This window comes from Triticum urartu, chromosome 7A (assembly GCF_056163025.1).
Source record: "Triticum urartu cultivar PI428250 chromosome 7A, HENAU_Tu73, whole genome shotgun sequence".
Lineage (NCBI taxonomy): Eukaryota > Viridiplantae > Streptophyta > Magnoliopsida > Poales > Poaceae > Triticum > Triticum urartu.
In genome coordinates this window covers 168,065,538-168,091,186 of record NC_141879.1, presented here as the reverse complement: position 1 = coordinate 168,091,186, position 25,649 = coordinate 168,065,538, and the positions used below count along the sequence as shown (strand labels likewise).

General features: G+C 44.5%; 2 protein-coding genes and 1 pseudogene across 3 annotated transcripts; 1 reads left to right on the top strand and 2 right to left on the bottom strand.

Annotated features, from left to right (window-relative positions):
* The first annotated feature begins 917 nt into the window (after positions 1 to 917).
* On the top strand, positions 918 to 3,263 carry LOC125518575 (xyloglucan O-acetyltransferase 4-like; annotated as a pseudogene). Its single transcript, XR_015609807.1, has 4 exons — positions 918 to 938; positions 1,053 to 1,313; positions 2,221 to 2,478; positions 2,576 to 3,263. The product of XR_015609807.1 is annotated as a xyloglucan O-acetyltransferase 4-like (transcript).
* Positions 3,264 to 3,357: 94 nt separating this feature from the next.
* Positions 3,358 to 8,873, bottom strand: LOC125522572 (rac-like GTP-binding protein 4). Its single transcript, XM_048687624.2, has 8 exons — positions 8,530 to 8,873; positions 8,153 to 8,240; positions 7,889 to 7,998; positions 7,706 to 7,769; positions 6,709 to 6,773; positions 6,511 to 6,576; positions 6,312 to 6,415; positions 3,358 to 3,725 (listed from the first exon to the last, which is right to left on the bottom strand). Exons 1-8 carry the CDS (start codon positions 8,632 to 8,634, stop codon positions 3,686 to 3,688), a joined length of 642 nt encoding a protein of 213 aa, XP_048543581.1. The 5' UTR covers positions 8,635 to 8,873; the 3' UTR covers positions 3,358 to 3,685.
* Positions 8,874 to 11,817: 2,944 nt separating this feature from the next.
* On the bottom strand, positions 11,818 to 19,096 carry LOC125519917 (protease Do-like 9). The gene is made up of 9 exons (XM_048684695.2): positions 18,421 to 19,096; positions 17,420 to 17,619; positions 17,111 to 17,291; positions 15,353 to 15,544; positions 14,074 to 14,306; positions 13,236 to 13,337; positions 13,055 to 13,105; positions 12,407 to 12,511; positions 11,818 to 12,332 (listed from the first exon to the last, which is right to left on the bottom strand). Exons 1-9 carry the CDS (start codon positions 19,043 to 19,045, stop codon positions 12,234 to 12,236), a joined length of 1,788 nt encoding a protein of 595 aa, XP_048540652.1. The 5' UTR covers positions 19,046 to 19,096; the 3' UTR covers positions 11,818 to 12,233.
* Between the last annotated feature and the right edge of the window lie 6,553 nt (positions 19,097 to 25,649).

The following is a 25,649-nucleotide window of genomic DNA, read 5'->3' as shown; positions in this document are numbered from 1 at the left end:
TAGTTGTACCAACGCAGAATAAAATCATCTTCGTGTGTAGCTAGTCTTGAGTCACTCGAATGGGAGCAACAAGTCTTTCTGAACTCCCGCGCGCGGGGAGGGGGGGGGGCAATGGCCCCCTGACAAATACATAGCCCGCCACGGCGCCATACTACTGCAGATTATGAAAGTACATTAGAATACCTCATGGATAATGCTTTTGATCCATTTGTTCCAACATTATTTTTTTGATGCTGCTATCCTTTCAACTCCTTGCAAAATGCTTATGTGCTTCTCAATACGTATGCCCAACCATCAGGATTGGTGTCCAGTGTTTTATAACATTTAGCAGGTCTTTAAATTTATTTATGAGAATGCAATTAACAACTCTTTGTTATGATGGAGCAGGCTGAATTACTTACACACATCTTCTTGTCCACTACTAGTGTTGACTTGTCATTTCCATGGTTGACACTATATTTTGTGGGTGTTGCAACTGATACCCCATAACTATCTGCTTTTACCTGTACGTCTTAAGACCCTTCTGTGTTATGCTACAACATCTTTAGAAGTTTGTAGTTGTATACCTAGTTGATTGTTTATTCATCTAATTCAGCAAGATATTCATCGCAAACATTAATGATCTTTCCAATTTTGAAGAGGTAGAATTGATATCTACTATAGTAAAAAAAAAGGAAATGCACCTAAGAATTCAGAATTCACCTAAAAAAGAAATACACACAATAAAAATTCACATAAAAGCAAATACACTTAATAAATTTTTTGGAGGAAGCAGCATCATTTCAAGCATGTTTGTTTAGAGAAGCGGCATTCACTAAAGACCCGGTTTAAGCATGTGTTCAACCTGAAAATAAGCAAAAAACTACAGTTCGGGAGACTTCTAATGAATAAGGAGGAATTAATTGTTGCTTCGCTTAATGGTACAAAGGAAAAGGAAGGTGGGCAAGTCATGGGCTCATGGCGCTTCTCCAACTCCACTGAGAAAACATAGAACGCATGCATTTACTGCCGTGTTTCTCCGTTTACACTCGTCCTCCCTAAAATTTATCCAGATATATTATCTCCTGGTCATCATCCCTGCTGAGAAGAAATCACAAATCAGCAGCATTAAAGGAACAACGAGCCCAGAGACCATTGTTGGTCTTTGCACAAACAAGCTTGAGCAGGAAAAGGACAGGCCATGGGTCACGGTGAAGAGAGCCGCGCCGCTTGCCATCTGCCTCATTGCTTTGCCGGCTCTTCTGCTGATCCTGGTCGGCATGCCGTCGACGTCGAGGCTCCATTGGACAACGCTCGGTTCGACCCAAGACAAGGTAGGTAATCCAGAAAGTAGAAATGTACGCGTAATTAAGCTTTGGTCATCAGTTTACCACCTTAAATCTATAGAGTTACTTAAGCACCCATGATTTGAAGCGTTGTGGTGCTTTGGAGGTTGTGGGGTCCCTGAGTGCACTGCCTGCAAAGTTGTGTGCTATTTAGTTTTATTCCTTCTACTATTTTCCCCCCATTTTAATTCATGAGTGTTTATTCAAATTTGTGAACATTAAACAACATTTTTAATTCACATTATGTTCAGATTCATTAATAGTTATTAAATAAATATGCAAACATTTTCAATTTATGAATATTTTTTAAAATCCATGAATATATTTTAAATTGATGAACGTTTTCCAAAATCAATGGTTTTTAGGTTTACAATATTTTTAAAATCCTTGAACATCTTTTAATTAAATTAACACTTTCAAATATAAAAAAGGATAACCAATTTTACAGAGCTAGCAGTTGGGCGAGCAGAAAAAGAAGTTAAGCGGATGAGAGGAGAAGGGAGCCAAGTTGAGCAAGCGAGAACTTCATGGGGCGGCCCATGTGAGCGTTATAGCAACAAATTGACGGTTTTAGCATGGCATAGGAGCTCCCAAGAGGCTCAAACAACCAACAAAAGCTGACACAAAGGTCGAAACATGTAAATACACCACAAATACACACCAAACAACTCCACTCTTCTCTTAGCACAAATTTGTCTCTAACAGCAACACAACACAAGATATGCGAACGAAAGAAAATACCGCTAGAACATAACTAAAATACAAGCCAACACAGCTAAAATCCAAACAAAACAACCGATCACAAGAATTTATCCTGCGCGGCGAAGCGCGCGTCAGCCTCTAGTTCATTCTTAGGCGTGGTGGGAATACAGTCGGGAAGAAATGGGACGTGTAGGCGGGCAGATGGATGAGCGAACCACATGGCCCGATCTACAGTAACCTGACGTTCCCAACCATCCCCGACTCCAAAAATTGCCAGAAATACGGCAAGGATCCACGCGACTTCTACTGGCGTTGGCGACCAGCCGGGTGCGAGCTACCGCGGTTCGCACCGGCGAGGTTCCTCGGCGTCGTCCGCGGCAAGCGGCTCGCCTTGGTCGGCGAGTCGCTGGCGCGCAACCAGATGGAGTCTCTTCTCTGCCTCTTGTCTCAGGTACGCATTCACATGCACTCATTGACAATAAACATTCCAAGATCTCACCGACGTTCAGTGGAGTCTCAGTTGGTTGGCTTAATCGTCATGCATGCAGGCCGAGGCTCCCACGGACGTACACGCCGACGCGTCCGACAATGTCCGGGCATGGCACTTCCCCGCGCACGACTTCGCGCTCATGGCGCTCACGACACGGTTCTTCGCGCACGCCGACCCGGCCGTCGGTACCGACGGGAAGCCCACCGACTCCTTCGACATCCACCTCGACAGGCTCGACGCCGTCTGGCGGAGCCGCCCGCCGGAGCTGGACTACGCCGTCCTCTCGGGCGGTAACTGGTTCTTGCGCGTCAACTATTTCCTGGAAGACGGCCGCCGCGTCGGGTGCGCCGGCTGCCGCGGCGCCGCCTCCAACCTCACGGACTTCGGCGTCACCGACGGAGTCCGACGCGTCGTCCGGGCGGCGCTCGAGGGCATCGCCCGGTGCCGAGAGTGCAAGCCCGGCCTCGTCACGCTCGTGCGCACCTACACGCCGAGCCAGTTCGAGCACGGCTCGTGGTTCGACGGCGGCTACCGCAACAGGACGCGGCCGGCCGTCGGAGGAAGGTGAGGTCGCCTTGGAGGGAGCCGGGTGGGAGCTGAGGCGAGTGCAGAGAGAAAAGATGCGGAGGGCGAGGGAGGCGAGCGGGAGCCAGAGGTTCTTGGGAGTGATGGACGTGACCAAGGCCATGATGATGCGTCCAGACGGCCACCCTGTATTTGTTTGTTCACTGTGTGTTGCATTGTGACTTTGTGAGCCACCAACCCAGATCGAAGTTGATACGTAGTAGTATCAGCAAAAAGAACATAATTATACTCCTGAATCACAAGATACATTCGGTATCACGAGAAGGAAGCGATTCTTTTGGAATGATGAAAGGAAGATCCCGGCATTGCTCAAGCTGTACCAAAACATTCCTAAATTTGTTACAAGCACCAATGCACCAAAGTAATCTAGCTACCTCCAGTAGTTGATTGGCTGATTGCAAAACATGAGATATACACACACTGCAAAGTGCAAAACATGAGATAAAAAAACTACCACCTCTGTAAACTTTCATAAGGCGTTTTAGGACACTACTTTAGTGACCTAAAAACGTCTTAACAAGTTTACAGAGGGAGTACACAAGCTGCCGCAAATAACTCCCTGATCACCATGGAAGGCCTTTGATCACTTGAAGCATGCCAGTCTCCTTCTAGACAGGACACCCCTGCAACCGTAACGAAAAATGCTTCAGTCTTTACAAGTGATTTTGTGCACGGTATGTTCAGGAAACCGATTCGCATTGTGTTCCTTATTCCTTAATTTCACAAATAAGTTTTAAAATGGGGCGCATGGCTCCAGACCATGGGAGTTCAGAGTCCACTACAGGGCTTTACTAGACATTCAAGAGTGGTCTATTCTATGAACTCGTCCTACTTGTGTTAGGTATCGATAAAGGATCAGTTTTACCAAATGGCGGGTGAATATGCACAACCTAAAAAAGTGAGCAGCGCATTTAGCAATTGCAGAATTCTATACACCTAAGAAGTTCATCCCCACTAACTAATTTATCTTAACATGCAGCTACTCCAACTCAGCAAGGTCGCCACACGTACGTCCGTTTGTCTAACATGCAGCCACGTCATGCTTTTGTTTGCAGCCGTTGACAACTAGGCATTTTTTGTAATGGGCTGCCCGGTCCAATAAATTGACCAGTAACTGCATTAGGGTCGATCGATCAGACTTCCATCTTTCCTTACTGCAAGTCCACTCGCTGTCGCTCTCTCTTCCGTTTGTTGCCACCATGATCAACATGCTCTCCACTCACGACAATGAAACGGCAGCCACACATGCATATGAAACGACAGGATTAATCGGCCCTAATTTTCTCACCTTCAGTTCTATATTTAACTGACCGAATCTTCCCCACGACTGCTACTTATCTTCTCCACGGAATTTACTCTCCCCCCTATATGAAACACCTCTCCCTCTGCAGTCTGCACGTTCTCCACCAAATCTTACTCCTCCACCTCCCATTGCAGAAATAATCGATGCAACTGCTCCCCGATTCATTGTGGGTGGCTTGGCGATTCTTACTCGCTATATATACTATGGGTCCTTGGCCAGTCTTGCCTCCCACAGTTCAACTCGGCGCCTAGGAGGAATAGGTCAGAATGATTCCATGTAAGAGATTCTAGCTCCTGCCCCGCGTCTGATTTATTGATCACCTTACTTCTTCCTGGAGCCTGGAGCAAGGGGAGATTAACGGATGTGTTTTTTGGTTGAGGACTTAACAGAAACATTAAAAAATATGTTGCCTGATCCTTGGGGGAGATCCTGGCTGTGATAAAGATGTCAGTCAGCAAGTGCTGGAAGGTGAAGGAAGAACCATGTAAACAGGACGATTGGCGAGGTACCAACTGAACATGTACCAGGAATTTACCATATAAGTTATATACTAGATACTAGATTAATTTGATGCTTCTTTTATCTGGAGCTTCATCATTTGGTTATCTTGCCGAACCCTTCTGTTTACAAGATTTGGCAAAATTGATGTCCGGAAAAGTACTTCACAGGGTTTCGCTGTTCAATGAGGTCATGGCATCCAACCCCACTGGCTGCTTCTGAAAACTGCTACAAGCGTATGCATCTTAATAGGTTAGTTGGGTTCATGAGGTCCCCTGAAATCTTCAATGCTGTGGTATGATATCTATCTATTTCTGAACAACCATTTGATAATTCTTTTGAGACTTTTCCGTAGTTAGTAAGCAAGTCTTTTAGTTAATGTAGCAGTTCATTATTTGCAATGCTGGAACTGAAGGAGTTCAATTATTTTTTGATCTATATATTTATCTTATAGATTCTCATCTATCAATTTAATTAGAACCACATGAACAATTTCTGGTTTCTCTTTTCTTGATATGTCCTCTATCCATCTTGCAAGTATATACTTTCTTTTCCTTTGCCATTTCTAAGTGTGATGCGTACATCCAAGAAGTGTGCAATTTCAAAAGTTTTCCTCGCGTCACTAAATCTGAACAGACACACTACCAAGTGTCTTATTCCTACAATATATGGTTATATTCGTCGTACAATCATGTATTAAGCTCATCTCTCTTTTCTATCAGCTAACCAATAGCTCATTAACAGTAACATAAATAGGTGTCAAACTGCCGCAAACAAAACTTGAAGCGGCATACAGACATGCGTATTTTTCGGTATGATGAACAGGTTGTCTTTCTAGCCAGTAAATTTATTTTACTGTACCAGTCGTTTATTCTAGAGGTACTTATATTCTGAGATCTGGAGCGATGTCTCTTTGCAACAAATTATGCATAGCAAAATAATTTGTATGTATGAAATTGAATTATTATTTTTTGAGGATGAAATTGAATTATTTTGTAGTACAATAAACTTCGGATCATCGCCAGACAAGTAAATTATTTTCTTATGGGTCAGCATCTATATATGAAAAAGAATCATTTGCAAAAAACCTTCTCTTTATACATTTTACAATTGTAGATTGCGCAACCTCACAAAGATCCTACTACAGTGATAAAATCCATTTCCTTTTTCATATCTTATGTACACTCCAACAATGCACCTCATGAATCTTAACAATTTTGCATACTAATATCCCGCAGCAACGCGCGGGGTATCATCTAGTTTTTCTAAAAATATTAGCAATCATACATGCTGACTGAAAATAAAAATCTTTCAGCGGTATTAAGAAAAAGGCAACAAAAGCTTTATAAGCGCGGTCATAAAAAAGGCGGAGCGAGCAAACAACAACAGCAAAGTTATATTTACTCACAATGATGCACATCCTTGTCGTGCTTTCTTCTTCCTCCGTTCCCTCTGCTTTGTTGGAGGCTTGATCACTACCTTGATGGCAGCATCAAACACAGCTTTTACATTCTGCACAATAATCCAATCCAGAATTTAAAGAGGATGCATCCAAAATGTAACAGGGGTTTATGTAAGCCTTCAGAGAGCAACCACAAGAAACTAACCTGCTGTGTCTTTGAGCTGCATTCGACGTAACAGGTTGCGCCGATGTGCTTGCGGAGTTCCTCCCCCTACGAGGTAAGGGTGGAAAGAAGAGTAAAGAAACATTGAGATGATGGAGTATCCTCATTTCACATAGTGGCCAACGGTAAACATTTTCCGGCCTTCAGGTAACCATGGTGTATGGGGACCGGGGATAGTACCTGAGCTGTAGTAACAGGCACCACGCCAGGGTGGTCAAGTAAGTATTGTTTGTCTTCGCGGAGATCTGTATGTAGGCAATATAATGATTGACAAAAATTATATGATGGTCAAAACTAAAATTATATGAGATGTATTAAAAGGCTTGCAATATATGATTGCAGGCACTGTATTTTAAAAACAACAAATAGTTTCTGTGTGATTTCCATAGTATTTGCAGGAAACAAGTTCAGGTGTTTAACAAGAGTTTATCTTGCCTGATCAATCAGCCTATGTGTCACAATATTAACACTGCACAAGCATCTTTAAGTGCTACCGCTTGACGGGCATATATGGAAAGGAAATCAGCGTAGGGGGGAAACTCATCCTTTGAGCAACCACTTGAGACTTGACGCCCTGACAGTCAACTCATCTGGGTGGTATATTATGAAATTGCTCGAATTTTGGATTTGAATTCAAATGGCGGCATTCCAAGATTTTCAAAATCTCAGCAGGAGCAAAAATGGATAACAGAAATCCAGATTGTTTTCCTTGCTTCGTATTACAGTCCTAGAAGCTATCACTTCAACAGTTTTTTCTTCTTCTTTTTTATTTGAAAAAATAGATACTATTTTCTTACGCCAACCCATTCGCAAAGTGCGATGGAAGGAGAAAGCAATCCCTCTTCTCAAGCAAGAAGTGATCCATAAGAAACTATCATCCGGGCCACTAATTGCTGAACCTGGCAACGAACTGAGTAACATATTCATTTGCTCCAATCATGCACTAGTACCATTTATCCTTTACTTTTGGTAGCATTTAAACATATACCGCAATAACTAGTCTGACCATAGTCCAGGAAACATCACAAGGAAGGCAAGCATAGTATTTCCAACAATGAAAAGACAAACAAGATCCTAGCCACTACCAACAAGGCAGCAACGTACAAACCAAACATCACGGACAAATATGCAGCCAAATGGAAAAAGTGCTTCCCTTGACAGCAGTCACACAACTCACCATATTTTGTACCAACCAGCACTATCGGCACGCTGGGTGCATGGTGCTGAAGCTCCGGTAGCCACTGAAAGAGAAAATAAACAAGCACGGGATAAAACGAACCAACTGAATGAATAGCTAAACCATCGTCGATCCAAGATGGTATAGAACTACTACTAGTAGTGTGGAATAATAGATACGCACCTTCTTCATGATGTTCTCGTAGCTGGCGCGGCTGACGAGCGAGAAGGCGAGCACGAAGACGTCGGCTCCCCGGTAGCTCAGCGGTCTCAGTCTGTTGTAATCCTCCTGCCCTGTGGACAAATTGAGCTCCACACAATAAGACCACCAATAAAATCCTGTGGCAGCTTTCACAGAGTGATGTAATAACTATATATACAAGACATGGAAGGAAACTGCAAATGTGGAGCAGCGAAACAAAACAGGCAGCATGGATAAGTAAATAACCTGCAGTGTCCCAGAGGCCCAGGTTCACGGTGGTGCCGTCCACCACCACGTTCGCGCTGAAGTTGTCGAACACGGTGGGCACATAGTCCTGTAATAAAAAGGCCCAGCACGAGCAAAACAGAGGTTCAAAATATTTACTCCCGGAGGTGAAATTTTAGCAGCGATTTCAAAATTGTATACACAAACAAGTAGGCAAGAGACACTGGACGAGGGTCCTCGGTCGGGTTCAAGAACGGGCAAGGGCGAATCCATCAAACCGGACCAGGATGCAAATGGGGGAAATCCTGAGCCCAGCAGCTGGTGTTTCCTGGAACCCAAGAGAGCCCGAAATTTGTACCCGGAAGACGGAGAGAGAGATGGGAGGGTGTGGGCATTACGGTGGGGAACTTGTTGCTGGTGTAGCAGATGAGCATGCAGGTCTTGCCGACGGCGCCGTCGCCGACCGTCACGCACTTGATGAACCGGGAGGCGCTGGACGCCATGCCGGCTAACTCGACAAAATGGAAGGAGAACCAACTGAAGCGGTAGCAGAGTCTAGCAGAGCAGAGGAATGGGGGAGCTGAGAAGTGAGTGAGTGGTTGGTTTGCTCTTGGTTGTGTATCGTGCCGTGGTGGCTTCTTGGCAAAGGGAGGTTGAAGAGGGAGGTCACCGTCACACCCTTCTCCACTCTCTCTATCTAGCCTCTCAGACCGCCTCTCTCTCTCTCTCTCTCTCGTCTCCTTTTTTATTTTTGCAAGTTTGCGTGCTGGTGCCGCGCTCTGTTTCATATGCTGTGGCCTACTTGATCTGGCCCGGATCCTCTCGTGGCCTTGCTGAATGGGGTCTACCGATGTTGTAGCAGCATTTTATGATGCTGGATTATGTTACTGATTATGAGTTGTGCTGCCTCGTGTGGGTCTTTTTTTTTCACGAAATAGTTCTTTCAAGATCGTCTATTCATGGCATGGTTAATAGAGAAGCACACTCGGTACCTCTTAATACTACTCTAAACGCTTTTATATTTGTTTACGGAAGAAATACTACTTAATTTTTACTCAATAAACAGCTGCGACGTGACATTCATGTCGTGTCAAATAAACTCGGCCTGGAGATCTTTGATATTTGGGCAAATCTTGCAATCCAACCATAGATGTTTTTCAATCACAAGTATGGTGTCCATGTCTCGCATTGCATGTGAGGCTGCACGTAGCTCCGCCGTGGTCGGCGCCTAATTTGACTGCAACCGCATGCATGGCAACGGCTGCAGGACAGGTACGTGCGTCCGTCGTGGCCGGTGGCCGGTGGCGGTGCGCGTTTGGCAGCAGCGTCACATGCCGCCGGCGCGCACGTACGCCTGCTTTGGCATGCCATGTGATGTCCCTGCCCATCAAACGGGCATGGTGCTGTGGCAGGCCGCGGTGCTGCCACCACCACCTCTCAGTCACACCGTCGAAGCTCCTAAGGCCAACTCCACCGAGCGGCCCGACGTCCGTTTTATCCGAATTATGTCCGTTTGAATAGGGCAATGGCGTCGTATCCGGAATGTTTCTGAGATGCGGTGGCAGACGGCCCAACGCGCGGACGCATCCCGGCCGCATCATGTCCGCGTACTTTTTTCTTTGCAAGGCCTTAAAAAAATTCATCATTCATTTTTGATACATGGGAATACATCATCACATTTTGACTAAAAAAGTAAAACCAAAGAAAACAAGAACCATAAGAATACATTTTAGAAGATATCCAACTTCCATAACAGCTCCTGTAAGTTGGATTAGTGCATTCTCGATGCATTCATTGTTGATCTGCGGAGAAGGCTCGATCTTGCGTGCTTCTTTCTTCTTCGAGTCTAAAAAAGTAGAGGTTGTTTCCTCGCATCTAGTCTCGTGTCTAGCCTCTAATCTAGCAACAAGTGCACTTGTCTCATCTACAGCCTCTATGTAGTTAAAAGTGCACGAACATCTACTAAATTGCGTTCTATCAATATATCGATGTACTCTTCTTCCCAATATCAAAACTTGCATCCATGCTACACAATAAAATTTGAAGTTAGCACAACTAGTCAAATCTAGAGCACAAACCGAAGCTCAAAAGAGCACATACCCCATCATTTTTTTTGAACACAGTACAGACCACATACCCCATCGTTTAAGCACTTGATGAACACCCATCCGGGATGTTCCGGCGTTGTGGACACGCGGCGCACGACCTTCTTTGGGCAGTGGTCGCACTTAATGAGTGGCAACGGTACACCGACGAGCTTTTGGGCTAGCACTGAGCCCGGCCGACCGCCATTCGGGTATCTGCCGGCGGACTACCGACGGTGTAGATCCGAGCGGCTAGAGGACGAGCCACTGCCTGCATGTGGCCTTGCGGCCCTGCCAGGGCCTTCCGGCCCGGTGCCTGGCCAGTCCATGGCGCGGCGCGGCCTCCCACAGCCGGGCGAGCTCAAGACCGACCGGATCCGCCGCAAATCCGGTCGGCGGGCGCGCAAATCAGGTGGCTGTGGTTGGGTAGCTCGGGGCACCGAGGGGAAGGGGCTGGGCGACCGCGCGTCCGAGTGGCACAGCTGCAATGGCAGCGGCGACGAGGGAAAAAGTGGGGAAGAGTGGAGGGGGTGCGGCCGGCGCGAGGGAGGGGACGGATAGAAAAAGGCGTCCCCGTGCCACTGACCGGCCGGCCAGGGGAGGACACGCGCAGACGGCCCGAGCGTCCGCGTGCTGTCCGTTTCACCCCAAAAGCGGCGTAAATTTGGGCCCGGGATGGGTCAAAAGTGAACAGAAAACGGACAAAAGTCCGTTTGCACTCACGCGCTGGGCCGTCTGGTTCGTTCATTTTACCCCAAACGGACGTGTGCGGACAGGATGGGTCGCGCGGTGAAGTTAGCCTAATATCCCGTGTGTTGGGAACAAAAGTTTCTACGCACTCCTGCAGGGAAGGGGTGAAAATGGACAAGCCTAACCTTTTTTTAAAAAAAAATAGTGGAAAATAACCCAATTCAAAAGTAGTTAATAAAATGATCTACTCGCATCACACCCAAAGCTAGAGCGTCATGACAGATAGCATGATGTCCTAACCCGGTGCGCCATGGCTCCCGGGGCTAGGGGTCATGGCGCTCTGGGCACCTAGGGCGCCACGTTAGAGGTTTACAGGTCTCCCTTGAAGATGCCCTTATCTAGCATATGACGCCTCAGCCCGAGACGTTATGCAAAGTGGGTCATTTATGAAAGAAAATGGATCCAATTTATTTTGTGCCGGAGTTCTAAAAAGGGAGTAAATTTGTCTATTGTCATGGAAAAGGGAAACAGTGGCCAAGGGCTATTTTTGGTCAGATTCTTTGCAGGACAAAATTGCACTATATCTGTCCCGTATGTATGGATACCAGCTGTTGTGATGAAGCATTTCGTTCACTGCCAAACATTTGCACAGACTGGATCGACGCAACTCTGGAACGAAAGGGATGGGAATCATACAGGACACCTACCAGAATCATGGCAAGTAGGTACGGCGGATTTGCTTCCACGGGAAGGGATGACCAAGGAAAAAGGCTCGTCAAAAACACGCATCGCCGTCGACGAGGGTCCAAAACTGCACCAGACCTGTCACTTGTGCTCGAAGGCAGGCTCTCTTTACAAGCAACAGGCACGACAACCACCAAAACAAAACTTTGGTAGAAAAAGACACATGAGTACTCCAGAAAAGCAAATAATTGGTACGATAAAAAAGTATCGCTAGCTGAGTAAAAGATTGCAGAGGTTTAAAGTGAATACATCACGGCAAACATGACGATACGGATACGGGTACGCAAATGCAACGAGTTTCCAGGTATTCATTCAATAAATCAAATGAGAACAAAACTTCGATTGCTGCTATTCTACAGGTTTCTCGGTTGCTCGGTGCCGCGTGCATTTTCAACCTTAGCCAGTGAGGATGCGAGCGATGTTGGCCACCATTCGCCTTTTTTGCTGAACCATAATGCTCTTCCACGTCCAAAACTTCAGCAGCACTCATTGCTGCAGAGGGGTTTCTCGTGCACTTGGCATTGTATAAGCCAACCGGGATTGTGTGCCAACTGGGATTGTATCGGCAACCACCGTGCTTTTACTCAGGCCTTCAGGTCATCTGACATCGCTGAAGGTATGCAGTGTGTTGTTAGAATGTCCTGAGTAGCAGCCCTAGCTGTTTTCGTCTCGAGAACGACAACCTGCCAAATCATCCGACGGTTACTTCCAACTTGACATTCAACAGAACGTTATAAATAGGTGGCAATTTAACTACCTGGTCGTAATCCATGTCAAATTTTAAGAACTCCTCATTGCAATCTTCCACCATGGTCGCCAGCTGCTTCAAATTATTTACTGGTTTCCCATTGAACGCACGCACCTATATTGATAACAAAAAAGGCAGATGATAATAAGGGCACATTATTATGCACTGCTAAAAAAAGAGTGTTAAGTTTACTACATGCCTTGGAGAATGGTATGTAAACTAAGAATGTCTTAAAGGTTCACTAAATTTAGTACCAATGCTACAATTTTGCCTCTGAAAGACACGCGTTCAATCATTCCACTTCAGAAAGAACAACATTCCTCTTATCTTGGCTGCTAATTCTTGTTATACTAGCAGAACTTCCAAAAATATGTTGGTGCTTTTGAGACAACAACAACCATGTTCATACCATTTTCTCATGTCCAATCTTAATGCTTACATGTTAAAATTATACAAATATTCAGAGTAAGAGTTTAACTGGCATGCAAGAGAAACTGGCATAGAAAGAATGCTAAGGATTAATTAGTGCAGCAGGACAATAATACTTCATGTGAGTACAGACACACCAATTTAGTTCTTGAACTGCATATGTAGACAAAACTTTGAAAAATTGAAACTCAAACTAGGAATATCCACATGGAGATCACCCATAACTACCTGAGTATTGACAAGTTCTTCATAACCAATATTGATATCTGCCACAAGCACCTACAAGATCATAAAATTGGTATCAAATGGTAATTCTATCAAACTTTAACGCAAAGCAAGATGGATGGGCTTGTGCCACATAGCATGAAAACTTTCATAGCCGGTGGTTAATAGAAAGGGCTTCACAGACCTGTGAGACCACCACAAGCTGCTCATCAGGTGATTGCGCCATTGCATGTAAATGCTTGTCCAACAACTTGACGGGGGCATCAAATTCGTAATCTTTTCCATACTGATCATCAAGCATTCTAGTTAGTTATACAATCAAAATTGCTACCATAATTTTTTTAAGTGAAATAGGATTCAGGCACAATTATGGGTGACATGGACATATTAGCAGTGTGCATTCAAAATTCAAAGTATAGTGCTTCCAGGTTACCATGACAAACACTTAAAAACAAGACATATAGCAGTGTGCATTCAAAATCAAAGTATAGTCCTTCCAGGCTACCATGCCAAACACTTAAAAACAACTTGGGACAAGCAACATGTCGTTCTGGTGACAATACTTATTGCATACAGAGAAAAAACAAAATACTCCCTCCGTCCAGAAATACTTGTCGGAGGGAGTATCTAGAATGGATGAACTAAAATACATCTAGATACATTCATTTCTCCAACAAGTATTTTCGGACGGAGGGAGTACTCGGTGCAACCATGACATCATGTTTATTGTTCAAGCATGACAAGCATACATGGCAATTTGCTACATTAGGAAAAGACACAAACAGTTGTCAAAGCTTAGTGCACATACAGAATAAACATGTACATAATTATTTTTATGTTCTCAAAACAAAACAAGATGGCAACTTTCAAAGATTTTTTTAACAAAATTCCAAAATTAAGGATATCTTCTGTAAAGCAGTACTTCCCCTGAAGTGTATCTACGGAGACAACCAAATAAGAATATAATATTTTGGTTACTATTTCATGCCTAGGGCAGAGGAGAGAGGGCAAAGACGACATACCTCGGATCGAAGATATGGAACAGATACGACCATAAAAACAAAGCCTGCAACAATGTAGTATGACGGTGGCCTGCCCTTTATATGAGCTGGAATGAGCTTTTTGTGGATTGATAGCTTTATGTTGAATTCATGAATTTTTGAACTCCGGAGAACTTTGACACGTGCCTTCTCACCAGTATACTTCTGTGAAACTAGGTAACTGAAGCCAATGCGCTCTCCATGCCTGAATGGAACTGGGTGACCAAGAAAAAGAAAAGTAAGCAAGTGGAAGCATTTTCCTTGACTAATAAGCAGGACTTTATCTGGGAAACATGCAATTGTGTATTTTAATCGAATGAAAACGTCCGAGTATACTTACTCCGGTATTCTTATTACTGCTTAAAAATCCATCAGAAAAAACTACTTTCCAACCTGAACTTTGGCAAGAGATATCTTCTCTACCATAAAATCTAAAACTGTTTGAATTGCAACCTCAAACTATTGAAACCGTCTGCTTTTCACCCTTGGCTGGTCTCACAAGTAATCTTCGGTGACATGCATGCCACTACCATAAATAAAACAAACACTACAACAGAAAACAGTCTAAAACAAACTCCACCATTCAGATAAAAAGCTTCCACAAAAAATGCAAGGAATGGAAGAAACATTGGTCAACAAGATCAATAACAGAAACACCGTGACATGGGAATGGCACGGCAGTGCTGCGGTGGACACATGGCATCCACATCAGCCAATATCACTTGCAAAACCACCTGAGGGTGAAAAACAGGAGGATTTCGGAGTTTGAGGTAGCAAATCTGGGAGTCTTATAGTCCGGGTGTTAAAAATGAACTTTTGACGAGTTTGGGGCCAAAAGGTGGACTTCTTATATATTATCTGACAGGTGTATTTGCATAAAACAACAGTGATCAGACTAGTGATATTTACGCAAATCAACTGGGGAAGTAGTAATGAGTGGTATCAGATGGCTAATACTAGTGATGTGGAATTCATTTTCAACACAAAATTGACCCATCTCAAAGTTTTAGACCGTATATAGTGTTATATGCACAGAAGGAATGGCATTATTTATGGTCATAAGAGAGTTTCATTCGATGACCCTACTTAAAACAAACACTTTGTATTTCATTGAAATGAGTAGTACAACCTATAGCCAGAACTGGAAGTTACAGCCACTAAAGTCTAAAGCAGATAAAATAGAATATGTGACATGAAGTGATCAACAATGCATGATAATACGTAGATACATGTATAAACTATGACAGAAGCTATAACAAACCTGTGCCATCGTTGGCGATGTCAATACCATCAAAGCTAAGAATAATATCAGAAGGTTGCATGCATCCAGATTCAGGAGCAGTTGGTTCAATTCTTCTGATACGAACACCCTTTTGGTCAGATTTCATTCCCATTGCCTTACGGAGATCAGGATTTTCCATTTTCTGCCATTCTATCCCAAGTATAGGGAAACCTGGCAGGAGAATGCAGGCAAAAGGTAAGCCAGTTGGATGCAAAACAAAGAAGATTATACATGTTGAAAACACATACCAGATTACCAATTATAACCTGGATATTAATAAAAGAGACCTAATTAGCACAGAACGTTTTTTTTAAACAAAAGCAAGCCCTCCATCCATCAAAACAAAAGCAAGCCCTTCATCCATCAAAAGATTGACGAGGTTATAAGAGAAAAAAAAACACTAGACTGTATAGGGTACAACACTCTGTTCAGCATTGAATTTAAAATATCTTTTAAGCTACTCATACAGGCAATGCATGTACAATGTGCACCAGGAGCACCTGTGATGACATGCAGTGCATAAGAATAATTTCCAGGTGAACACAAACAATGTCAAAGGAAGAACTAAGGGGCTGCTTAAGTTCCATGCCCCTGACAGACAAAGTTTTACCTAACATTCACCAGACTTCCCTATGATTCCGGTAAGCTCCTTCGACTTTGGCTCTTAAGTTCATTGTGGAGCCAAACGTGGCTGAAAACAGTGAAGCCAATTTGACCACCAGGTTTTGTAACACCAGTTTAGCCAAGCAGGCACTTCATTGGGAACAAAACAAACCAAACAAGCTCTACCTCATCTAGTTGGTAATTTTATATTCTTGCCTATAAGCAGAGTATTTTATAGGATGCTCGCATCTGAATGCATTAGATAAATAAATGTTCAATTTCTATTTATAATCAATTAATCATGTAACATCCAACAATGTCATATTCCCGTCTGTATTTGGCTAATAAAATATGTAAATGAAAATGGAAAGGGCACTACTCGGTCTGTCTCCACTAGTCCCAGCCACATCTGCTAGGTTACTTTAGTCATTTGGGTCAAAAACTAGCATCTCAATGTTGGACAAACCTATCTCGCCACTTTGACTGACATCAACCGCAAAACTAAAAAACGAGCCTAAAGGAAGTGTATCGAAACAAAAGAGGGACATTTCCAGTGGAAAAAAAATCATATGTCCCCCTGTATTAGTGAATTATTTGCGAAACTAACAGTTTTTAGCAAACATTTGACAGTGCTAACCAACAATGAATAAATTACATCACATTCACACCTCAAGAGGTTACATTCTACAGTGTTAAAAACACCAATTGTGCATACTACATAGTGTTCAAAATATGGCTTCAAAGTTTACTTGAATCCCATAATACGGTTAAGACACTGTTTCCCTGGAATAAAAGTTTGTTCCTCTGTAATTTATGGTCAACACTGAAAATTCTAGACCATGCCTGTCGAATGAGGAACTTATAACTGATAAGGATAACAATCACACCAGTCCTTTTGCAATGATAATTACATGGAAGCTGATAGAACTCACAGAAGAAAGTGAGACTAAGACAAAGTTATTAAAATAAACAGACTGCTTTTGCAAATATTAAAAAAATCAAAATATATTTACATATATGTCTGCATAAGATGTTCCAGCATAAACCCTTTTCATTCATGCACCATCAAGATACACCTTAAACATGGTTTACAGAACTTACAGCATATATAAGCAACAACAGAATAAGAATTACCTGTGTACTCTCCAGATTTCTCATAGTCTTGAATGAAGTGCTTAATAACCGGGGTGGGTATAACATAACCTATGTTTTCTGCATCTTCGTGTTTAAGAGATTGAAAAGCTATACCAACGCATTTTCCCTGATCATTAAAAGCAGGGCCGCCAGAGTTTCCTGAATTTATAGCTGCATCTATCTGTTCATAAGTAACAACCAAGGTTACAGATGTTCATAGAGAGGGCTAATTATAATTCCATGATTACAAAAACAACATACAGAAAAAGAAAGACAACTAAAGCATGCACATTGTCTGGAAAAATATACCTGTAGTCCAAGAAGTTCTGTAGAACCATGAACATATGAGAGTATTTCTATCCTAGATACTACACCACTTGTCACAGAAATTGTATCTCCTCCAATAGGGTAACCAACAACAGTGACAGCATCCTGAAGTGCTGGCAGCAATCCAAACTCCAGCGGCAGAACTCCTTTCCAGAATTCATCGTCATCAACGGTTAACATTGCTGAAATGGAAAATTGGAAAGGTCGGTTGTGATTATCAGATCATGTAAGAAAGTTGCTCCTTGAGTTCATTAATCGATAACTTTGTTTGTTAGAAAAAGGTGCAAATTTGACAATGACTGCATGAATGCTTAGTCCAGTCTAGCTTGTTGCCCTTTAATGTTTGTAAAGTCATCCTACTTACCCACCATGTGTCTCCATACTACTTCTGTTGTATTATGCCCTCCATTTTTCAAGAAAATACTCACAATAATCCACATATCCAAGCAGTTTCTGAGAACACCAGTATGTTTATGACAATCAAAATCCCTGGCTGCTAAAACTAATCATATGGGATTGCACTGCTCAAGTACATGACAGCATCAGCCAGTTTAGTCTAGATTGACCCCTGTTTGAAAACAATATTATGATCCAAATCCACCAAAACAGTGGCTCTCTCCCACCTTTCTTTTTAGAGTACACATACAGAGTTCACAACATTAAACAAGATCACCTTTTCTGGCATAAGCATGTTCCGATTTGCAGAGAACAAAGCATAAATAATCTGCCTGTTCCACAAAAGTCGAATTTTGCCAGCTCTGCGGTGCATACTGCATTTCTGTAATTGCAAAAGCACATAATGGTGTACTAAATTAGACGACCTAATACCACAAACATTGGCATTCCTTAGACAGTGCAAGAGACCCACATGCCATCATAACAGATGATTCACAAGCACAAGCAGAGAACTCTTATAGGTTTGTCAAGTTCATAGCATTTCGCGGGCTAAAACAGGTAAAAGGGGCGGGTATGGGCATGCATACCAATGTCGCATTCGTTGCCGATGGCAAGGACGGTGGCGAGGTACTTGGTGTCTGAGCCGCGCTTCTTGAGCTTGACTTGGGTGTAGTGCTCGACGGAATGGGCGTTGGTGAGCACCCTGCGGCCCCCAATGATGAAGCCGCTGCTGCTGGAGCTGTACTGCCTCTTGCGCTGCCATGGCATTGAGAAGTTCGGCTCCGTGTGCACGCAGAAAACCTTTACCACGGCGTCCATGGACGGCATCACCTTCGCCACCTGCTCCCACCGCAACGGCTCCACCGCCGGGACCTCCACCTTCATGTTGGCCGCCCCCTTGGGCGCGCGGGATGGGGGGGCGCGGAGGGCGGCGTCGGCATCTGACGGGAGCTCGTGGCGGCCGCGTCGGGACTTGCGGTGGCCGCGGGTTCCGGAGGAGGAACCTGGCTCCGGGGTGTCGGCGGCGGCGGCGAGGGGGGACGAGGGGTGGTCGTTGTCAGGGGAGGCGGCGGGCGGCGGCTTGGGCTTGCGGCCGCGCTTGGGCTTGGGCGAGGGGGCGGAGTCGTGGGTGCCGTTGTCGGGGGCGGCGGCGGCGGCCGGCGGCTTCGGCTTGCGGCCGCGCTTGCGCTTGGGAGCGTCGTGGTTGTCCATTGTCTGACGACCTAGGGTTTCATGGAGGTGGGAGGCAAAACGTAGTACAAAAAGGGAGCGCAACGGGTCGGGCTTTGGCTCGGTCGGTACTACATGGTTCGGTCTGGTTCGAGTCTCGGGGTCGAGCCCAAAGTGTATAATTCTTTTCTTTTTTTGAGAATCTAGAATTCTTCTTTCCAAAGCTTGGAGTGGATGAAATTTTCGTACATCAAAAAATAGTGCAAATGAGTCATAATAAGGAAAAGAATCATATACCAGTGCTAATTTTTAATCATATGACTCCAAACGAACCGGATAAGAAATTTTGAATAAAGAAATTCTTCTATGCTTTGGATAATTGCTAACGAATTAATTGATACAATCTCCGTACAATCTCACAGCTGCCGCATCCCATAAAAAGCTAGGGTTCCTCTACCCCCACCGCCGGTGTTGCCACCGATCCACCTTGTCTCTAGTGGCCTTAGCCCCTAGGGCCATGGTGTCGTGGTGGCCCCCGGCCCTTGCCGGGGGAATGGATCTTGCTTTGTTTTTAGGTGTTTTTGTGAGTTCATTTAGAGTTTGTGTCTTGCTTGGGAAGATGAGATGGTGGTGGTTCTCTGAAGATGGAATAAGTTTCTCCCCGCCTAACCCCCGTTCCGATTCGTTGGATGGCATGTGGAGACGTGTCTACGACGAATCTTGCGGGATTCGATCGATGTTGTGGATCTGTTTGGATCCGGTCGTTATTCGTCTTCGTTTATGTGTCTACAGGTTGGATCTTTACGATCTATGTTTCTCTTCATCGATGACAGTCGTTGTTTTATCGTGTTGCTTCTGTGGGGCCTTAGCACGATGACTTTCTAACTATCTATCACAACAAGTTTGACCCGACTTTAGTGAGGGAGAGGTGATGGTAGCAGTGCGCCTTTGGCTCGCTCGAGTGATTGTAGTCGTTGTTAGGTGGTCTACTGACATGGACGAAATTTTTGTTATTGTTATTTTCTTTACACTGCAATGACATGATGAATAGATCAAAAGTTTCTCATAAAAAAATCACAACATCTGTACATTGTTGTATGTAAGGATGGCAATTTTACCCATGGTATGGGTACCCGTGGGTACCGTATCCGCATGGGCAGGGTATGGGCACACTTTTATACCCATGAGTAGTACTCATACCCTACCCGTTAAGTGGTAGGGTACGGGTATACTCTTGTACCCGCGGGTATACCCATATCCTGCCCATTTGTGAATTAATGTTATTTTCACTAGTGCAGAACCGGGCAATAGCACCGGTTCGTAAGGCCCTTTAGTGCCGGTTCAGTAACCGGCACTAAAGTGTGGGCACTAAAAGTCCCCCCCCCCTTTAGTACCGGTTCAGCATGAACCGGTGCTAAAGGGCAACCACGTGGCACGAGTCAGCTCCGGGGACAGGGAGCCCTTTAGTACCGGTTGGTGACACCAACCGGTATTAAAAGGTTGGGGGTGGGTTTTGATTTCTTTTTCATTTAATTTTGTGTTTTCCATTTAATTCTTTTTCGTTTGTTGGTATTTTACGATGCTACATATTGTACACGTTATGCATATATATAAATAGAATTTCTAGTAGAACCGATCATATATATATATATATATCATCGAATGTCTCACAACCACCATTAATTCACACATATATACACACATGTATATGTGTATACAATTAGGTAGCTATATACAATTTCTCCTAATTGGTGCCTTCGGAGCCAGTGGCATTAGCCTAACTGGTGCCTTCGGAGCACGATGACAATTGGAAGTGGTTCATGGGGCGGTAGCGGGTAATACTATTCTCCTTTGGGATCTATGACCTGGTCGAGCAAAAATCTCGCTATTTCCTCTTGAATTGCTTCTATGCGGTCCTCTGGTAGGAGTTGCTCCCGCACCTCTTTAAACTGTTAAGAAGGAGATCAATATGCATGTGTATTAGTTGTGTGACTAGATATCGATAATGGTGTAAAAATTGTGAATAGTGTTCTGACAAACGTACCCACTCCTGTCTTTGAGATCTGCTTCTTTCGGACGCCATCATGCGAATGTTCTCGCAAACGTAGTATACACACAGATTATTCTTCGGCGCCTGCTTCAGGGCCTTTACGAGAACGGAATTTGATCAGATAATAATTAATCAAGCATAATAATTAAAGAGATGGCAGCTAGCTAGCTAGTACTACTTAATTACTTACCTTGGGTCGATACCATTTTAGCTTTTTTCCAATGGTCTAAAGTGACGCTGATGAACTTTGCCCAAGCCCTGCCCGCCGACAAAGAAAATGAATAAAGGGGTTATTAAATAGTTCATATCAGGAAATGACGAACTAAATAGGCCGAGATATAGTTAATAATGATTAAAATTACCTTTTGACTATCCCAGACAAGATGGTGTAGTCACTTGCTTTCTTAAGTAGTGAGTCTAGTACTTCAACTGTTCCTTCATCAACTTTAATGATTAACAAGATCCAATGAAATCTGCATGCACACACGTTTGCATGTCTTAATTAAGCGGGCATATGTAAGCAAAAACATATAGCTAGCTAGTAGGCAAAAACAGAATTTGTAGTACAGGACAGTGTGACTCACTCGAAGTTGCAAGGAAGTAGTATATCTTCATTGGTATTGAGGCGCTTGAAGAACTCTAGCATGCTTTCCTCTCACCTTTTTTCATAATATGGATCTAATTTCCATGTGTGTTCATTAATGGTATTTTGGTCAATGAACCCAATGCCATAGCGTCCACCTTTTTTCATTTCATATATCTTCATCCTGCATAATACCACAGAAAAGAATATGATGAGGATAATTACAGGTAATGATTGATCAAAATGATCACTACAGCTAGCTTGAGACTTAAATTACAGAAAGAAATCACTTACAGACAATAGCAACTGACGATAGATTTGTCGAGTGCGTCTTGATTGTATAACTGAAATAGTTCTGAATACTCAACGGACATAGCTTTCTCATGGTAGTAATGATCCTTCTTGACATTCACCATGAGGGACTCTCGATTGGAAATCTTGGTAATGTCTATGTACCATTGATGCAATTCATACATTCTCGTTGGGAGCTTCTTCACCTTGTCTGGCTCGACCAAAGGTTGGCCCCGGACATATTTCCATTTTATTTCCTCCTCTCTAAGCGGAGGCATGGGCTCGATGTCGAGGAGTTGTCCAACAGTGATCTTGAGGATTTCAGCCTGCCTTATATGCTCCTCGGTTATTACCACATCGCCCAGCTCGGAAACGTAAACGGTTTACCCACAATAATATTGGGCGCGCCTACTCTCATGTGTTGTTGGCACAACAAGCGGGGGGATTGATTGCGCCGCCTGTTCTCCCAGCCGGGGAACGGTTTTACCATTCCTTTTGCCAGCTGATTTGCTCGAGCTCGAGCTCGCCTCTTTCTGTAGACGTGCTCGGTTTAACTTCCTGAGGTGGCGCTCATAGTCTGTGTCAACAAGCTTGGGAGCTGGTGCTCTAGCCATACGAATGAAGTGGTCAATCTTTGCCTCAGACACTTTCTCCTTTGGCGGCGGTGGCGGTTTCGGTGCAAAATGGGCTTCCACCTCGGCCTTCGATATGGCTGTGTTTTCCTCCTTGGACTTGTCGTAAGGCCTCTGCCGAAGAGGCGCGAGGCTGCTTGGACCATATTGAAATCGCTTGCCTCCGCCTGTACCTCCAGTACTACCTCGACTTGTACCGCTACGCACCATAGCTGAGGCGTCTCTCTTCCATGATTGCTGAGGCGGCGAAGACGGCTGACGTGGCTGAGTTGGAGGAGGAGGAGGAGTGGCCTGACACTTTGCCGGACTTGGAGGAGGAGGAGTGGCCTAAAGTTGTGCCGGACTTGGAGGAGGAGTGGCCTGACGCGTTGGTGGACTTGGAGGAGCGGGAGTCTGCTGACTCAGTGGCGGACTTCGACGAGGAGTCGGATGATGCGGTGTCGGTGGCATTCGAAAGATGATGCAATCCTTTCTCCATAGGAGGATACGATGGTTGGCCTCTCCAAGTGTGTGCTCCTCGTCACCTCCAGGAATGTCAAGCTCTAGCCCCGAATATTGGTCCACCACCTCATCAACCAAGACACGAGCATAGCCCGCTAGAATCGGGTTGCAATGGAAGGTTGCCTCGGGGGGATTTGTAAAAGCAACGGCGTCCTCCACCTTCATGGATATGTTCTTCATTTTGAAGTGTAGCTCGCAGTTAGTGTTCTCCATGATGTCATCCACTGGGTAGCTATCCAGTAATGCGTCGCCCAGGGCGGAACCCACGCTGCTTCTCGGCATGGATGGGACGGTGCTATCCAATGCTGGATCATCCACTAACTGCTGCAGCTGCTGAGACCCCCTTTGCTGGCTAAGTGAGTCGATCTGCTCCTGCTGCCGCTGGAATTTGTCTGCCAAGTCCGCGTGCGCTGATTCTAGGCCTTGAAGGCGTTCATAGTCCAGCTTCCTCTGCTCCTCCTCCATCTTCCTCTTCTTCTCATCCGCAATCTTCTTTCTCGCACGGGTTCTGTAGTCGGCGTTCTAGTCCGAAAACCCCTCATACCACGGAATAGCGCCCTTGCCTCGTGTTCTTCCCGGGTGTTCAGGATTTCCCAGGGCACGCGTAAGCTCGTCGTTCTCTCTGTTGGGCTCGAACACCCCCAATCGAGCCTCTTCTATTGCAACAAGTAGGTTATCTTCGGCTCCGTCCAGACATGCCTTCTTCGAAACTTTGCCTGTCTTCGGGTCCAACTCCCCCCCCATGCGCATAGAACCAAGTCCTGCACCTGGGGGGCCAGCTCAATGTTTCTGGAGTGACACCTGCATCCTCCATCTCTTTCTCAGACTTATCCCACTTAGGCATTCCCACCGCATAGCCACCTGGCCCCAGCTTATGGAACTTATCCTTTTTTGCGGCATTGGCCTTGTTTATTCTCGACCGTTCCTTAGATAATTCCGAATCCTTGAATTTCACGAAATCGTCCCAATGAGCACTTTGCTTCTCTAGTGTTCCCTCGAATACTGGAGTCTTCCTTCCTTCCTTGACGTACTTGTCCCATACACGATTCTTGTGGTTGTTGAATGCAACCGCCATCTTCCTAAGAGCAGCGTCCTTGACTTTCTCCACATCTGCATCTGTGAAATGATCTGGTAGGATGAAATGTTCCATGAGCGTTTCCCAAAGCAGAAGTTTTTGTCTGACGTCGACAAAAGTAAGTCTTGGACGTGGCTTTGCTGGCTCTCTCCATTCTTGAAGGGAGATCGGGAGTTGGTCCTTCACAAGAACTCTGCACTGACGAATGAACTTGTCCGCAATCTTATTAGGCGCTAATGGTTCGCCATTAGGTTTGATGGCCTCGATATTGTACTTTATCCCTCCTTCAACTTTTTGTTCGGGCCTCGTACTGTCCTGCTGCCTGAAGATTTGCCCGATCCGGATGGCTGAAAGAAGAAAGATCGATTTGTTAATATATATCTTCAAGTCATTTAAACATGTGATGATCACTAGATGCCTGCTTATATAAATATACCTCGCCGGTCTTTGTTGTTTCAAGATCAACATTTTCTTCATCATGTTCATAGTTCATGACTTCATCAATTCGGTCGTCGCGATCGAATATCATATCACCCTCCCCAGTGTTGTTTAGATATTCGGAGCCGTCATAATCTTCTTCATTCTGATCATCATCTGGCCCACGAGGATTGCGTATGATATTGAACAGGGCCTCTTCTCCCTCTCTGCCGGTATTGTCCGCCATAGGTTTTATTTAACTAATCCAAAAGAAATATATTCAAATTACAATGCATGGATGCAATCAGTTAATAAGGAAAAACTGAATCAATCATAGTACATAATAAGCATCATCGAATATAATCTCGAATACGTCGTCTCGAATAATAGATATAATCTCGAATACATCGTCTCGAATAATATATATAATCTCGAATAAATCATCTCAAATATTATGTATCGAATACATCACTAGCTAGCTACCTAGCTAATAAAGATCGAATACTAGAGAGTAATCTAGGCGGTGGACAACCAAAGTGAAGGAACCATCACTGGATCATAGCTCGGGTGATCTCCCCAAAGAACCTGTCAGGTATTGGAGAACCTGACGTCCATAGCAGCCATGTAGCGATGGACGTGCTCGTCCTCCTCCCTGACACGGTGACGTACCACCTCCGGCGGGGCCGACTCCCTCCGCACCGAAAGTGGCCCATGCGAACGCCACCAAAGAAGATGAGGGTCGACGGCGGGACTCGGGGCCGGGTTCCTCACCAAGCGTCGCGCCTCTGAAGGTAGCACCTCCTAGTGCCAGCCCGGCGGAGCCCAGTCCCGGACATGGGTCCTCTGAAGCAGGACGTCATGGCGAACGGGTCGACGGCGAGGATGCGGGCCGGGCATCGTCGACAACAAATATTGTATGCAAATGTAACACTAGTTATGCTATCATTGCATATGGCAAAATTCTATATGTTGTTTCATACTAATTAAGCATCTAACACTAAAAACAGAAAAAACAACTTCTATACATCCATTAAAAATAGAAAAACAACATTATATAAAAAAATCGCATACTAATTAAACACTAATTATATCCATCT

Excerpts from the sequence above, each read along its gene's own strand:
- LOC125522572 (XM_048687624.2), bottom strand. The coding sequence starts at position 8,634 with ATGGCGTCCAGCGCCTCCCGGTTCATCAAGTGCGTGACGGTCGGCGAC. Across the intron at positions 7,999-8,152 it reads GGGCCTCTGGGACACTGCAG|GGCAGGAGGATTACAACAGA; the intron begins GTTATTTACTTA and ends ATTTGTCCACAG. Across the intron at positions 6,774-7,705 it reads GCTGGTTGGTACAAAATATG|ATCTCCGCGAAGACAAACAA; the intron begins GTGAGTTGTGTG and ends GCCTACATACAG.
- LOC125519917 (XM_048684695.2), bottom strand. The coding sequence starts at position 19,045 with ATGGACAACCACGACGCTCCCAAGCGCAAGCGCGGCCGCAAGCCGAAG. Across the intron at positions 17,620-18,420 it reads CGGCAACGAATGCGACATTG|CAATGTTAACCGTTGATGAC; the intron begins GTATGCATGCCC and ends TTTCCATTTCAG. Across the intron at positions 14,307-15,352 it reads CATCGCCAACGATGGCACAG|TTCCATTCAGGCATGGAGAG; the intron begins GTTTGTTATAGC and ends TTGGTCACCCAG.